Source organism: Saccopteryx leptura, chromosome 13 (assembly GCF_036850995.1).
Source record: "Saccopteryx leptura isolate mSacLep1 chromosome 13, mSacLep1_pri_phased_curated, whole genome shotgun sequence".
NCBI lineage: Eukaryota > Metazoa > Chordata > Mammalia > Chiroptera > Emballonuridae > Saccopteryx > Saccopteryx leptura.
The window spans coordinates 54,454,806-54,469,507 of record NC_089515.1 but is presented as its reverse complement, the minus strand read 5'-3'; the positions used below and the strand labels follow the sequence as shown (position 1 = coordinate 54,469,507).

At 62.4% G+C, this 14,702-nt stretch overlaps 1 protein-coding gene across 2 annotated transcripts in view; it reads right to left on the bottom strand.

The window, feature by feature from the left end:
* Positions 1–14,702, bottom strand: part of HERC2 (HECT and RLD domain containing E3 ubiquitin protein ligase 2) — a 129,463-nt gene that overhangs the window by 55,004 nt on the left and 59,757 nt on the right. For both annotated transcript variants that reach the window (XM_066355690.1, XM_066355689.1), the window contains exons 39-48: positions 14,398–14,579; positions 13,602–13,749; positions 12,884–13,080; positions 12,424–12,654; positions 10,953–11,091; positions 8,513–8,656; positions 7,231–7,373; positions 2,930–3,197; positions 2,707–2,843; positions 1,440–1,538 (exon numbers count right to left, since the gene is read on the bottom strand). In XM_066355690.1, the coding sequence (XP_066211787.1) occupies positions 1,440–1,538; positions 2,707–2,843; positions 2,930–3,197; positions 7,231–7,373; positions 8,513–8,656; positions 10,953–11,091; positions 12,424–12,654; positions 12,884–13,080; positions 13,602–13,749; positions 14,398–14,579 (1,688 nt within the window). The remainder of the gene's footprint in view (positions 1–1,439; positions 1,539–2,706; positions 2,844–2,929; positions 3,198–7,230; positions 7,374–8,512; positions 8,657–10,952; positions 11,092–12,423; positions 12,655–12,883; positions 13,081–13,601; positions 13,750–14,397; positions 14,580–14,702) is intronic.

The window sequence follows — 14,702 nt, the reverse complement described above, 5'->3', positions numbered from 1 at the left end:
GAGAGGGGGAGAGGAGAGGGGAGAGGAGAGAGGGGGGAGAGGAGAGAGGGGGGAGAGGAGAGAGGGGGGAGAGGAGAGAGGAGAGGGGAGAGAGAAGAGAGGGGGGAGAGGAGAGAGGGGGAGAAGAGAGAGGGAGAGGAGAGAGGGGGGAGAGGAGAGAGGAGAGAGGGGAGAGAGGAGAGAGGGGGAGAAGAGAGAGGGAGAGGAGAGAGGGGGGAGAGGAGAGAGGAGAGAGGGGAGAGAGGAGAGAGGGGGGAGAGGAGAGGGGGAGAGGAGAGAGGGGGAGAAGAGAGAGGGAGAGGAGAGAGGGGGAGAAGAGAGAGGGAGAGAGCGGGAGAGGAGAGAGGGGGGAGAAGAGAGAGGGAGAGGAGAGGGGGAGACAGGGAAGAGGAGAGAGGGGAGAGGAGAGAGGGGGAGAGGAGAGAGGGGGGAGAGGAGAGAGGGAGAGGAGAGAGGAGAGAGGGGGGAGAGGAGAGAGGGGGGAGAGGAGGGGGAAGAAGAGGGGGAAAGAGGGAGAGGGTAGAGAGAGGGAAGAGAGAAAGTACCAAGCCTTTATCCTGCCTTTCCTACATGAACAGAGGAACTGGAGTTGGTACAGAACAGACAACAGCTAGAACGTCTGGATGGGACCAATAGAAGAGTCATTATTATGCAGCTGTGCTGAGGGGTAGAGACGGTGCTAACTGGCTGTTAGAGCACCAGACGACCGACAGACAGAGAGCCCGACCTGTGGAGGTGGACAGAGGCAGCCCTGCCAGCGGGACCGCTTGCTGAGACCAGCCCAGACCCCAGGCTGTCCCTCGGGTCAGCACACAGCGGGGAGGAAGGGGCCGCCCAGCTTCCCACAGGACAGAGACCGAGCCCAGCACTGAAACGGCTCCAGGCCACGAAACACCTCAGAGCCCCGTCACCCACACGTGAGGAGTGGGCCGGATTGTGCTGGAACGCTCAGAAACGACTGTGGAAGGCAGTTCTGAGGAAGCTGGAGTGTCTGCACCAGCAGTGGACACGAGAGAGCCCGGAGGAGCTGCTGCGTGTCCCGCTGGGAGACGTCAGTAACAGCAACGCTGTTGAGATGAGGTCTGTACTAGGGACACGTGCTGACGTGTTTACGGGAGAAGAGGGATGGCTCTGGGGTTTTCTCCAGTGCACCAACTAGACCAGAAGCAGCAGCAGCAGCAGCAGGAAGGGTTTCTGGCCAATCAAGGACCACGTGAAAAGTGTGACTAGACTTGGTAAGTTAGACAGCAACGAGAACGACGTCGGGGAAGCCGGCCAACGCGGGCTCTGCGGAGAAGTGCACGCCTGCGCCCTGTCCTGCGGTCCAGCCGCCTCCGTGGCTCTGTCCCCTCCGCCGAGCTTGGCCTCCCTGTCCCTGCCCCACCACAGGGGCCGCCCGGGCCGGGCCACTGCTGTCCCCACCGTCCCCAGACCCTCACCTGGATGTTCTCTCTCACGTACACGGCGTAGTCGTCGTTGCTCAGGAAGTCTGCGCGCTTCTTGTAGGTCTGGCTCTCCGTCACCACCGCGCCCGTGGACTGCAGGGAGACGGAACACGCACACGGCTCACTAACACGAGGGCACCGGGAGCCTGCAGAGGCTCCGGGACTTTCAGCCTCTGCATCTCATCTGCATAACTGAACAACTTTCTCTGACGTGTCGCTTGCTTTTCTGATGTTCTTGTTCAATAAAAAAAAACAAATGCTTCCTTTTTCTAAAGATTTTTCATTTATTCATTTTAGTTAGAGAGGAGAGAGAGAGAGGAGAGAAGGAGCAGGAAGCATCAAATTTTTTTTTTTAGAGACAGAGAGAGAGTAAGAGAGGGAAAGACAGGGGCAGACAGGAAGGGAGAGAGATGAGAAACATCAATCATTAGTTTTTCCTTGCGACATCTTAGTTGTTCATTGACTGCTTTCTCATATGTTCCTTGACCGGGGGGCTACAGCAGACCGAGTAACCCCTTGCTCAAGCCAGCGACCTTGGGCTCAAGCTGGTGAGCCTTGCTCAAACCAGATGAGCCCGCGCTCAAGCTGGTGACCTCGGGGTCTCAAACCTGGGTCCTCCACATCCCAGTCCAACGCTCTACCCACTGCGCCACTGCCTGGTCAGGCAAAAGGCTTCCTTTTTTATCGCTTCATATTCATTTTGAAATACCCCCTAATTTCTGTGAGCAATATATCTTAAAAATGGTAAACCAGGTAAATCTACTTAAAAAGAACTGTGTGAAAGCTATAATATTAAGAAATAAAACATGACATATTTGCTATACTTTCCCTATAAAGTCTTTTTTTGAGCAAGAAAAGGCTTCTTGACCGAGCAGGCCTAGCTCAAGAGGGAGAACTCCTCCTGAGAGTCTCTGAAGAGCCAGCACGCTTCATTGACAAGGACTAACTGCAGCGGCACAGAGAACGGAGTAAACCTCAGGAGCTGCAGGCACAGAAAACCTGTGAGGTGCTCCCAATGAACCCCCAGGGCAATGCACTCAGCTCGGACGCCCAGGCGGCGTTCCAACCCTGACTCTGTAATAGGAGATCTTGGCGAACCTGCCCATCACCAGATGTGAGAGCAGGGCCTGCTTTAAGGACAAAAGGAACCCCTAAGGCCCAGAAGCCCCGCATGCCCAGCAGAAGCAGAGCCCTGGGAGCAGGGGAGGCGCCTGGGGCACAGGACCGGCCAGGTGGAGGGTGGCCGCACGGGAGCACTGACCACGGCGTAGGCCATGTCGTCCAAGTCCTCCATCACTTCCTCATCGGAGCAGTCCTCGGACCCCGTGTCTGCGTCTGAGAGGTCTGTGACCTGCACGTCCGCGTGGTCCAGCAGCCAGCCCACCAGGGCCTCCACGCCTGTGAGCAAGCACACACAGCTCACCCAGAGCGGGCCTCCGAGGGCAGCGTCACCGCGGGGACACACCGCCGGGGCAGCGCCGTACCTGGCAGGCCGGCAGCGTTCCCAGAGGAACCGGTGAGCGACTTCAGTGCAAACTCGATGTTCCTCCTGGGGAAGCCCATCTCCATGAGCTGCCCCACGATGGGCGAGGCCGGGACGGGCGACTGCCCGCGCTTCTTTGCTCTGACCGGGCGCAGATGCTGCACGGGCACGGGCGTGGTGGCCTCACTGGAGCTGCCATCCTCAAACACCAGGCCGGACGGGTGGGCACACTCCACAGCCAGACACTGACACACGGCCAGGGCAGCAGCCTGCGCAGAGGACAGGGGTGCTGGGAGGCCGGGCAGCCCCAGCAGTCTGGAAGGCGGAGGACAGGGGTGCTGGGAGGCCGGGCAGCCCCAGCAGTCTGGAAGGCGGAGGACAGGGGTGCTGGGAGGCCGGGCAGCCCCATCAGTCTCGAAGGACAGGGGTGCTGGGAGGCCGGGCAGCCCCAGCAGTCTGGAAGGCGGAGGACAGGGGTGCTGGGAGGCCGGACAGCCCCAGTAGTCTGCGCGGAGGACAGGGGTGCTGGGAGGCCGGGCAGCCCCAGCAGTCTGTGCGGAGGACAGGGGTGCTGGGAGGCCGGGCAGCCCCAGCAGTCTGGAAGGCGGAGGACAGGGGTGCTGGGAGGCCAGGCAGCCCCAGCAGTCTGGAAGGCGGAGGACAGGGGTGCTGGGAGGCCGGGCAGCCCCAGCAGCCTGCGCGGAGGACAGGGGTGCTGGGAGGCCGGGCAGCCCCAGCAGCCTGCGCGGAGGACAGGGGTGCTGGGAGGCCGGGCAGCCCCAGCAGTCTGGAAGGCGGAGGACAGGGGTGCTGGGAGGCCGGGCAGCCCCAGCAGTCTGTGCGGAGGACAGGGGTGCTGGGAGGCCGGGCAGCCCCAGCAGTCTGGAAGGCGGAGGACAGGGGTGCTGGGAGGCCGGGCAGCCCCAGCAGTCTGTGCGGAGGACAGGGGTGCTGGGAGGCCGGGCAGCCCCAGCAGTCTGGAAGGCGGAGGACAGGGGTGCTGGGAGGCCGGGCAGCCCCAGCAGTCTGGAAGGCGGAGGACAGGGGTGCTGGGAGGCCGGGCAGCCCCAGCAGTCTGTGCGGAGGACAGGGGTGCTGGGAGGCCGGGCAGCCCCAGCAGTCTGTGCGGAGGACAGGGGTGCTGGGAGGCCGGGCAGCCCCAGCAGTCTGGAAGGCGGAGGACAGGGGTGCTGGGAGGCCGGGCAGCCCCAGCAGTCTGGAAGGCGGAGGACAGGGGTGCTGGGAGGCCGGGCAGCCCCAGCAGTCTGTGCGGAGGACAGGGGTGCTGGGAGGCCGGGCAGCCCCAGCAGTCTGTGAAGGCGGAGGACAGGGGTGCTGGGAGGCTGGGCAGCCCCAGCAGTCTGGAAGGCGGAGGACAGGGGTGCTGGGAGGCCGGGCAGCCCCAGCAGTCTGTGCGGAGGACAGGGGTGCTGGGAGGCCGGGCAGCCCCAGCAGTCTGGAAGGCGGAGGACAGGGGTGCTGGGAGGCCGGGCAGCCCCAGCAGTCTGGAAGGCGGAGGACAGGGGTGCTGGGAGGCCGGGCAGCCCCAGGAGCCTGCACGGAGGACAGGGGTGCTGGGAGGCCGGGCAGCCCCAGCAGTCTGGAAGGCGGAGGACAGGGGTGCTGGGAGGCCGGGCAGCCCCAGCAGTCTGGAAGGCGGAGGACAGGGGTGCTGGGAGGCCGGGCAGCCCCAGCAGTCTGAAAGGCGGAGGACAGGGGTGCTGGGAGGCCGGGCAGCCCCAGCAGTCTGGAAGGCGGAGGACAGGGGTGCTGGGAGGCCGGGCAGCCCCAGCAGTCTGGAAGGTGGAGGACAGGGGTGCTGGGAGGCCGGGCAGCCCCAGCAGTCTGTGCGGAGGACAGGGGTGCTGGGAGGCCGGGCAGCCCCAGCAGTCTGCACGGAGGACAGGGGTGCTGGGAGGCCGGGCAGCCCCAGCAGTCTGCACAGAGGACAGGGGTGCTGGGAGGCCGGGCAGCCCCAGCAGTCTGCACAGAGGACAGGGGTGCTGGGAGGCCGGGCAGCCCCAGCAGTCTGCGCGGAGGACAGGGGTGCTGGGAGGCCGGGCAGCCCCAGCAGTCTGCACAGAGGACAGGGGTGCTGGGAGGCCGGGCAGCCCCAGTAGTCTGCGCGGAGGACAGGGGTGCTGGGAGGCCGGGCAGCCCCAGCAGTCTGTGCGGAGGACAGGGGTGCTGGGAGGCCGGGCAGCCCCAGCAGTCTGCGCGGAGGACAGGGGTGCTGGGAGGCCGGGCAGCCCCAGCAGTCTGGAAGGCGGAGGACAGGGGTGCTGGGAGGCCGGGCAGCCCCAGCAGTCTGTGCGGAGGACAGGGGTGCTGGGAGGCCGGGCAGCCCCAGCAGTCTGGAAGGCGGAGGACAGGGGTGCTGGGAGGCCGGGCAGCCCCAGCAGTCTGCGCGGAGGACAGGGGTGCTGGGAGGCCGGGCAGCCCCAGCAGCCTGCACGGAGGACAGGGGTGCTGGGAGGCCGGGCAGCCCCAGCAGTCTGGAAGGCGGAGGACAGGGGTGCTGGGAGGCCGGGCAGCCCCAGCAGTCTGTGCGGAGGACAGGGGTGCTGGGAGGCCGGGCAGCCCCAGCAGTCTGTGAAGGCGGAGGACAGGGGTGCTGGGAGGCCGGGCAGCCCCAGCAGTCTGGAAGGCGGAGGACAGGGGTGCTGGGAGGCCGGGCAGCCCCAGCAGTCTGGAAGGCGGAGGACAGGGGTGCTGGGAGGCCGGGCCTCCTCCAGGAAGAGGCTGCCGACGTGCAGACGCCGGGACTGGCCTGCGTCTTTTAATGAATGCGTCAACCAGGGTGAGAGACCAACAACTCCCCCGGTTCAATGCACAGAAAGGCAGGATGTTCTAGAAACTCCTGCCAGGACACACGGAACCCAGCTAATTAGCTGATTCTCAAGTCCTTTAAGGAAAACGTTACAGCGACCCTGAGAGGTAGGTGTGAAGGCAGAGGGCCCAGGGACAGGGAGAGAGAGGTCCAGGGATGGGAGAGAGGGGGACAAGGACGAGAGAGAGGGGGACAGGGACAGAGGGGGACAGGGAGAGAGGGGCCCAGAGGCAGAGAGAGAGGGACAGGAACTGGAGAGAGGGGCCCTCTGACCCCCCAAGACAAAACAACCCCACCACCTCCCATCTCCCTGGATGATGAGCCAAAGATCACAGCTGCCCCCAAACCAACTCTCAGACACACACAAATGGCGGAGACCCTCCCTGAGGGTTACACGGGCATGAGCCCAGGAGCACGGAGAATCCTGGGGAACACGGCACCTCTGGTCTACGGCAGGGACTCGGCTCCCTCCCTCGGCACACACAGCCCTCCCCGAGCCCCTGCACCGTGACCCTCCGCTGCAGGGCCCTCACAGGCTGTCTGATCACACTGAGCATGTGAGGAAGGAAGGGGTCAGGGAGAAACTGAGGACCCTGCTGAGCCCCCACGCTTAGGAAGTGTCCACGGCCTTTGGTTATTTATGCCGTGACATCTGAGCAGCTTGAAAGCAACAGACTTTCCCCTAAAAGCTAAGGCAGAGCCGGGCGGAGCCTGGTAACGGGGCTCCAGTGCGCAGGACGGCGCCCCCGCTGGCAGTCACCACGAACTCTGGACAAAGGTTTTTAAGTCAGCCTGATGGCCCTGGGGACAGTGGAAGAGATCAGAACCGGAACAGGCCCAGCCCGACCAGGTCACGTGTCAGGACTTTGATGGACACGCACCCCAGCCCGACCGGGTCACACGTCAGGACTTTGATGGACACGCACCCCAGCCCGACCGGGTTACACGTCAGGACTTTGATGGACATGCACCACAGCCCCAGCCCCCCCGCGCCGCTGGGCGCGCACCGTCCACAATAGGCTTTGGGCCGAGGGGACAAAGAGCCAGTGTAGCACCCGTAGCTCAAATGAGCCCCTTCTGCGACAGCACTTCGAGGGAAGAGGTCCCTCCACGGTTATTGGCACATTTAGCCCATACTGAATCTAGTGACTCTTTTCAAACAACTCACAGAAAGTCACAGTAAGGGTCAACTCCAACCCTTCCATCTCTACCCGGTGAGAGCCTAAGGTCATCACAAGAACTGCTGGGACGAGTCACTTGAAGTTCAGAATCCGTCAGGGAGGCCCCTGAACTCGGCCGCCTCCCTGGAGCTCTGCTGCTCCTGGTGGCCAGAACACGGGCAGAGCCCAGCCCGGGGCCGCAAAACACAGACACAGGGGGGAAAACCCCCGGGGGAGGCATATCAGCAAGAAAATATACATCTAGGGGAAAAGCTGTTCTCCAAACTCAGCTGCCAAGGACGCAGCCCCTACCTCGAGCTCCTGCTTGTCGAAGATGGCCTTCACCGGGGACGGCTGGGTGGCCGAGGCCAGCAGCTGCTGCAGCAGGATCATGGGGGGTTGTGGCCCTTCCGGAGACATGTCTCCCAGGTCAGGGGACGCAGCAGCGCCATCCTCTGGGTTGAGAAACGAGATGCACATGGCCCTGAAGACATCGCACTGAGCATGTCGGACAACCAGTTGTCACCGTCCTGCTGAGCGCCTCCTGTCTCCTCCACGAGACCCTGGGCACCAGCACCGAGGGTCTGCGACACCCTTCAAAGCCCTCACCAGCCCCAACCGCCGGCGCCCCCGGATGTCCCTGGAACTGAGCTCAGACGCTCAGGGTGCTGGCTGTGGACAGAGCGCTGGACTCTTTCCACCCCACCCTCTATGACAGCATGTCTTTCAGGACACAAACAAAACCCGTCCCCTGGTTTGGCTCTTCCCTGCCCAGCAAGCTCATTCTGAAAAACTCAAGTCATCCTGCAAGTTTCAAGAAAGTTGGCGGAGATCCCACGTCAGCGTCTTGCTCAGCAGAGAGCTCTGCGGCACAACTACAGACAGAACACCAGCAATGTGCTTGTTATCATGCTTGTTTCCACAGCAACGAGCACGTGTTTCACCACTGAGCAGGCCGCGTGTCCCTCTACATAAACGCACTGCCTGACGCCGGGCACAAGGCTGTCTGCAGGTTCAAGGTGGACCACTAGAGAGCAGCCACAACACGCACCTGGCCACACGCACCCTCACGCAGCCCACAGGTGACTTCCTGGTCAGTGGCATAGAGACAGAGTGGCGAGAGAGACACAGATGTACGTGTGCGCACGTCCTCACGCCCAGCACAGTGACCCCACCGTCCGGCCCCAACCGCGCGGTGTTAGAGCTGTGCTCTCCGCACACCAAACCAGCACAGTGACCCCACCGTCCGGCCCCAACCGCGCGGTGTGAGAGCTGTGCTCTCCGCACACCAAACCAGCACAGGGCGTGTTAAAGGGCAGGTTCTCACTTGTGAGGTCGGGGAAGCCCAAGTCTGCAGTTCTAACGTGGTCGTCCATGCTGTCATCCACGCCCCCGGCCCCTGGACAGCGGGAGAGCCCTGTGTCCCTCCCACCCTACCCGATTCCCAGTCTCTGTCTTCTGAGACAGTGACGACGTCATTCACAGCTCGGCGACTCCCGGCCAGGTGCACCTTGTTCCGTGCACCAGGAGCACCTGTCCCTCCCCGCTGTGGGCACCGGCCCTCCTCACGGACAAGAGCCGGCAGAGGGCGCACCTGTCTGGGCGGCGGCGGCGTCCTGCACGGCGGGCTGGGACAGGATCTGCCTGAGCTGGTCCTGGTGAGACAGCAGCGCGCGGGCCGCCTTCAGGATGTACAGCTTCAGCTGCTGACTCCGCAGTAGGTCCAGGTCCACCTGTCCTGTGGGGGGAAAGGGCGCAGTGAGCAGCACGCCCTCCCTGGGCGCCACCCTCGGCCACCGCGATGTGACAGGAGCAGCGCCCTGCCTGTGGGGTCAGGGACTGGGCAACAACGGTCAGCAACGAGGGCTCCTCTCTCCAGAGTCAGGACTTCCGGAAAACACCCTGCCGCCCGGCCTTCCCCACTGCCTGCGCCCAGGCAGCCACCGCGACAGTCAGGCTGAGGAAGAAACACATTAACACAGCGGAACTCGGACAGTGGTACAGGCAAATGCTTCCCAAGGTGCGGAGATTTTAACCAGGTGTCTACATCACAAACCAAAGGCTACCACCTCTTTTGGCCACAGCACTGCCCAGACAATGCTGAGCCACACCCTCTGCCTACAGTTCTCTCACTCACCAGGATCGCAACCTTCCCGGGACCCACATCTAATCAAGGGGATGCAGCAACGCCCACAGGCCACACAGGGGGCTGAGCAAAGTCACCACAGCAGTGTCCCCAGGCAAGCTGAGCAGGAGTCCTGAAGCAGCTTGGGACACAGGGTGGCAGGGACAGAAGGAACGCAGGTGCCTCTTGGGCATCGAGCCCGACTACCTGGCAGTCACTTATTCGTGTACCGGCTGGGGAGCGGTCAGCTGCAGCGGGGACGTCCTACCGGCTGGGGAGCGGTCAGCTGCAGTGGGGACATCCTACCGGCTGGGGGTCAGTCAGCTGCAGTGGGGACGTCCTACCGGCTGGGGAGGAGCGGTCAGCTGCAGTGGGGACGTCCTACCGGCTGGGGAGCAGTCAGCTGCAGTGGGGACATCCTACCGGCTGGGGAGCAGTCAGCTGCAGTGGGGACGTCCTACCGGCTGGGGAGGAGCGGTCAGCTGCAGTGGGGACGTCCTACCGGCTGGGGAGCAGTCAGCTGCAGCTGCAGTGGGGACATCCTACCGGCTGGGGAGTGGTCAGCTGCAGCAGGGACATCCTACCGGCTGGGGAGCGGTCAGCTGCAGTGGGGACACCCTACCGGCTGCAGTGGGGACACCCTACCGGCTGGGGAGGAGCGGTCAGCTGCAGTGGGGACATCCTACCAGCTGGGGAGCAGTCAGTCAGCTGCAGTGAGGACATCCTACCGGCTGGGGAGGAGCGGTCAGCTGCAGTGGGGACATCCTACCGGCTGGGGAGCGGTCAGCTGCAGCGGGGACATGTGTGGTTCACAGGCACTGCCCTCCCGCCAGAGACTTGACTGCAGACTCAGAGCAGAAGGGGGTCGGTCACCCTTGTGAACACTGTAGCACTGACCACAGGAATGGGCGGATGGGTGAGAACCTCGGGACGAGGGTCAGAGGGAGCCAGAGGGAGGGAGACACCACCAGGATGCCCAAGTCAAAAGTGGTCAAAAGGAAGCTCGCCTGGAGAGCGCGTGGGGTGACGTGGGGAAGTGAGAGCAGGACGCGCTCACGAAGGAAGAGTGTGAGCACAGGTCTCAGGCCGCTGCCCACAGGTGTGAGGCGAGGCCGGCCCAGACCCCACAGGCCCTGTGGGGTCTGCTGGTAACCAGGCCACGAGCAAAGCCCCACGAGAGCAGCCAGGCCAGAGGCCACGGCTACAGGGCCACGAGGAACGGACAGAACAGAGACCTCACTGAAACACTTGCCCAGCCCCACGCTGCCCCAGGGAGCAGGGGAGGCCCCGCCCAGCACGTGGTCACCCCTGGAGCTTGTTGCACACTCTCAGCAGCGCGGCCCAGGCGCCCGCCCCCAGGGAGCAGGGGAGGCCCCGCCCAGCACGTGGTCCCTCCTGGAGCTTGTCGCACTCTCTCGGCAGCGCGGCCCAGGCGCCCGCCCCCAGGAGGCAGGGGCGCCCCGCCCAGCACGTGGTCCCCCCTGGAGCTTGTTGCACTCTCTCAGCAGCGCCAGCGTGGCCCAGGCGCCCGCCCCCAGGGAGCAGGGGAGGCCCCGCCCAGCACGTGGTCCCTCCTGGAGCTTGTTGCACACTCTCAGCAGCGCGGCCCAGGCGCCCGCCCCCAGGAGGCAGGGGCGGCCCCGCCCAGCACGTGGTCCCCCCTGGAGCTTGTTGCACACTCTCGGCAGCGCGGCCCAGGCGCCCGCCCAGCACGTGGTCCCCCCTGGAGCTTGTTGCACTCTCGGCAGCGCGGCCCAGGCGCCCGCCCCCAGGAGGCAGGGGAGGCCCCGCCCAGCACGTGGTCCCCCCTGGAGCTTGTTGCACACTCTCAGCAGCGCGGCCCAGGCGCCTGCCCCCCGCAGCACAGCAGTGGTTACTCTGTCCCAGCCCACCATGGCGGGGCACTGACCTGTAAACCCCTGCTTTGGTGATTTCTTTATCTTGTGCTTTTCCAATTTGCAGCCGGCAAGGTTCACCAGCTGGGCCCAGACGGACAGCATGGGCTCTGTGAAGGGCAGGCTGGTGATGCTGAAGGCGGCTGCAGACAGCTGAGGACAGAGGGAGAGACCCACCATGGGGCCCGGGGCGGGAAGGTAAGAGGCGGAGAGTTATCATAACCACGGGGTTTCATTCTGAAAGATCATGTGTTCAGAGTCTTTTAATGTCTGAGAACGACATTGTTGGGGTGGGGGGTGAACATACAATACAGGGCACAGAGATGTGTTACAGACCTGGGCGCCTGAGACCTGTATAATTATGTTCACCAGTGTCACCCCAGTAAATTTTTTTTAATTGAAAAATAAAAGATGACAATAAAGGAAAGAAACTTATGTGTAAAATAAACATAACCTAAATTAGTTTTTTTCCATCGACTTGTCAACAATTGTGTCATAATGATAATTATCATTTATTAGGTGTTTTCCATATATTTCAAATTTATAACATATATAAACTTCTGTAACAAGAAAGCATGTTTTACGGAAACTCAGTCTGTAACTTACGTAGGCTGTCAGAGCAGTACAGCCCCTTCCTTCCCTGTGCGTCCCTAACTCGCAGGATTAAGGCTGTGTCAGAACAGTACAGCCCCTTCCTTCCCTGTGCGTCCCTAACTCGCAGGATTAAGGCTGTGTCAGAGCAGTACAGCCCCTTCCTTCCCTGTGCGTCCCTAACTCGCAGGATTAAGGCTGTCAGAACAGCACAGCCCCTTCCTTCCCGGTGCGTCCCTAACTCGCAGGATTAAGGCTGTGTCAGAACAGTACAGCCCCTTCCTTCCCGGTGCGTCCCTAACTCGCAGGATTAAGGCTGTCAGAACAGTACAGCCCCTTCCTTCCCTGTGCGTCCCTAACTCGCAGGATTAAGGCTGTGTCAGAGCAGTACAGCCCCTTCCTTCCCTGTGCGTCCCTAACTCGCAGGATTAAGGCTGTGTCAGAGCAGTACAGCCCCTTCCTTCCCTGTGCGTCCCTAACTCGCAGGAGTACGGTGACCGTAGCTGGCACATAAGCCATGCCACCAAACACAACTAAAAACATGCTCTACGTGAAGAAGTGTTGTTTTTTAAATAAGTCATTCTTAAGTTTAAGACGTTGAGCTGTTAAATAAAATGTAAACTACAGTTTTGCATTTTAAAATAGCGTGCTGCCTCACAGCACCTACTAAGCTGCTGTCACCCTGTCCCGTCTTGTGAGGCTAAAACGCCCCGTGAACCACCGTCCTCACCAGCCTGTGAGTCGCCCTGGGGAACAGAGCAAACGAGGGAGGAAGGCGGACAGCTGCCTGGGGGGGGGGGGGACGCCTCCAGGAGACACCTGACCGACAGGGGCCCCAGCACTCGGGTCAGTCGGAACCCAGTCCCAGTACGAACCCAAGCACGGGTCACCTACCGGCTTCAGCTGACTCAGCGGGCACACGCGGCACGCCCGCATGTCCGAGAACTGCACGGAGATCCTGCCCTTCGGGGTGATGCGCGTCACGGTGCCCACCCCACACTCCTCGTGCAGGACCTGGCCCCCCAGGCGCAGGCGGCCGTCGATGCCCCCGATGACGGCCAGCACGGCCATGAGCCCCCCGACCGCGGGGCTCTCGGCGTCCGGGAGGCAGTCCTCCAGCGGGGCCTAGTGCAGAGACAGCGAGCTGGCGACGGGCAGGCCGGCTGCCGGGTCCAGCATGTCCAGCCAGGCCACGTTCATGTTCACAGTCCTGCCCTCAAGAATTACTTCCAATAACAAATACTTAAAAACATATCTTTGAGCAAGCTACGCAGCATTTATATTACAGGTAACATAGAAGCGAGGCCAGTGCTGGGCGGAGGTCAGCACGCAGAGGTGAACGAGAGGCACCCACCCCGCTGGCCGGCTTGGCCCCGCAGCTGCGGGCGACGGACTGCAGCTGGGAGTTGACGCACTTGTTAATGAGGCCGTTCCACTGGCCCAGGGAGTGCAGCCTGCGCAGGAGGGCCACCACCTCCTCTGCCAGCGTGCTGCTGTGGGTGGCGGTCAGCGAGGCCTGCGGCCGGGCCCTCCGCCTGCGCAGGGTGGACTCTGAAAGAAACGCAGAGGACAGGAGCCTGTGTCACCCACCCATCCCGCCAGAACCCGCGCACGGAGGGCGGCTGTGCTGCCGGAGACCGAGGCCGGGCGGGTGCACAGCGGTTGCAGCAGGTTGCACAGAAGGACGCAGAGGACAGGAGCCTGTGTCACCCACCCATCCCGCCAGGACACGTGTACGGAGGGCGGCTGTGCTGCCGGAGACCGAGGCCGGGCAGGTGCACAGCGGTTGCAGGCAGGTCACAGAAGGACGCAGAGCCGAACAGCACCGGGCCATGTGCGTTTATCGGATTCACGCAATGGTGGGTGAGTGACCCGCTGGGGAAAGCCGCTTCTCACAGGGGTGGGTTTGCGGTCAGGAAAACCGCTTTTGGGGAAAAGTACCCGTAGCCTTTTCCAGGCTACATACACGTAGCTCCTGCCACATGCTCACACATGGATCACACGAAGTGCGCGTAGCCAGAAAGCAGCGACCAAGCCTAACACAGCTGCTCCCCCTGAAGCGCAGCGCCCACCTCTAAGAAACGGGACGTCAGAGGAGCAGGTGGTCAGCAAGCTGCCCAGGAACCCAAAGAGCTTGTCCACGAGGCCCTTCATGTCCTTGGCCCGCTCGGCCCTGTCCCACGACGGAAGCACCGCCTGCAGCAGATGCACAGCTAAGATCTGCAGGGGAGGGCAAAGGGCTGGCGTTGAGCAAAACCACTACCTGACTCGCGGAGAGGCAGGATTTCACTTTCTCTTTAGTTTCTGTTCCTACAATGGAATCAACCACATGAAAATTCTCATGTTCATTATTTAACAGCCAATTACACCCAAGTTGATGAATGATATGAACAATCAGTATTAATCTGTACTGCTCACAAAAATTAAGGGATATTTTCAAAATGAGTATGAAGCACTAAACTATCTCCTAATTTTTGTGAGCAGTGTATGTTACAGATGCAGGTATTCGTATAACTAAAAAATAACCCCCCTTAGTTTGATTCTTCTCAAGACAATCACACCTCAAGTCCCGAGAAGCAGAGGTGACCTGACCCCTCACAGAAAACCCTGTCAGGAGCCCCGGCCGCTTGCGTGCAGAAAGCCGACTTGGAGCTGCCAGACAGGACTCTGCCCACCCGACCTGCTCAGCACCCCGTCAGACCCCAGGCTCTGAAACACGCGGGCCGTATTCTCTTCTTCTCCCTACTGAGCCTGGGCACCCGACTCTGGGAGCCAGGGCAGTGCCGGTACCTTGATGCCAACCCCTCCCCAGGCGGCCCTTCCGGTCCCCGCAGGGGCGCGGAGCAGGGCCAGACGGGCACACGTTACCTGGCGCTGCAGCGAGGCGGCTGTGAAGGGCGCATGTCCCTCGACGACCCTCATGAGCAGGGCGATCCAGGGCGGGGAACTGAGCGCCGCGCACATGTGCGGAGTGAGCGCAATGCTGCGCACGAAGCCCAGCGAGCACCAGCTGCGGTGCTGCTCCCGGCACACCAGCCGGCTCGGGGACGCTGCGGGGCGACACGAGCGCTCGCCTCCGCCTCACAGCCTCAGCATGCCGCGCCCTTCCATCTGCCCGCCCCACGCGTCCAACAACAAGCTGCCCAGCAAATACACTGCAAGTGCATGCGCTC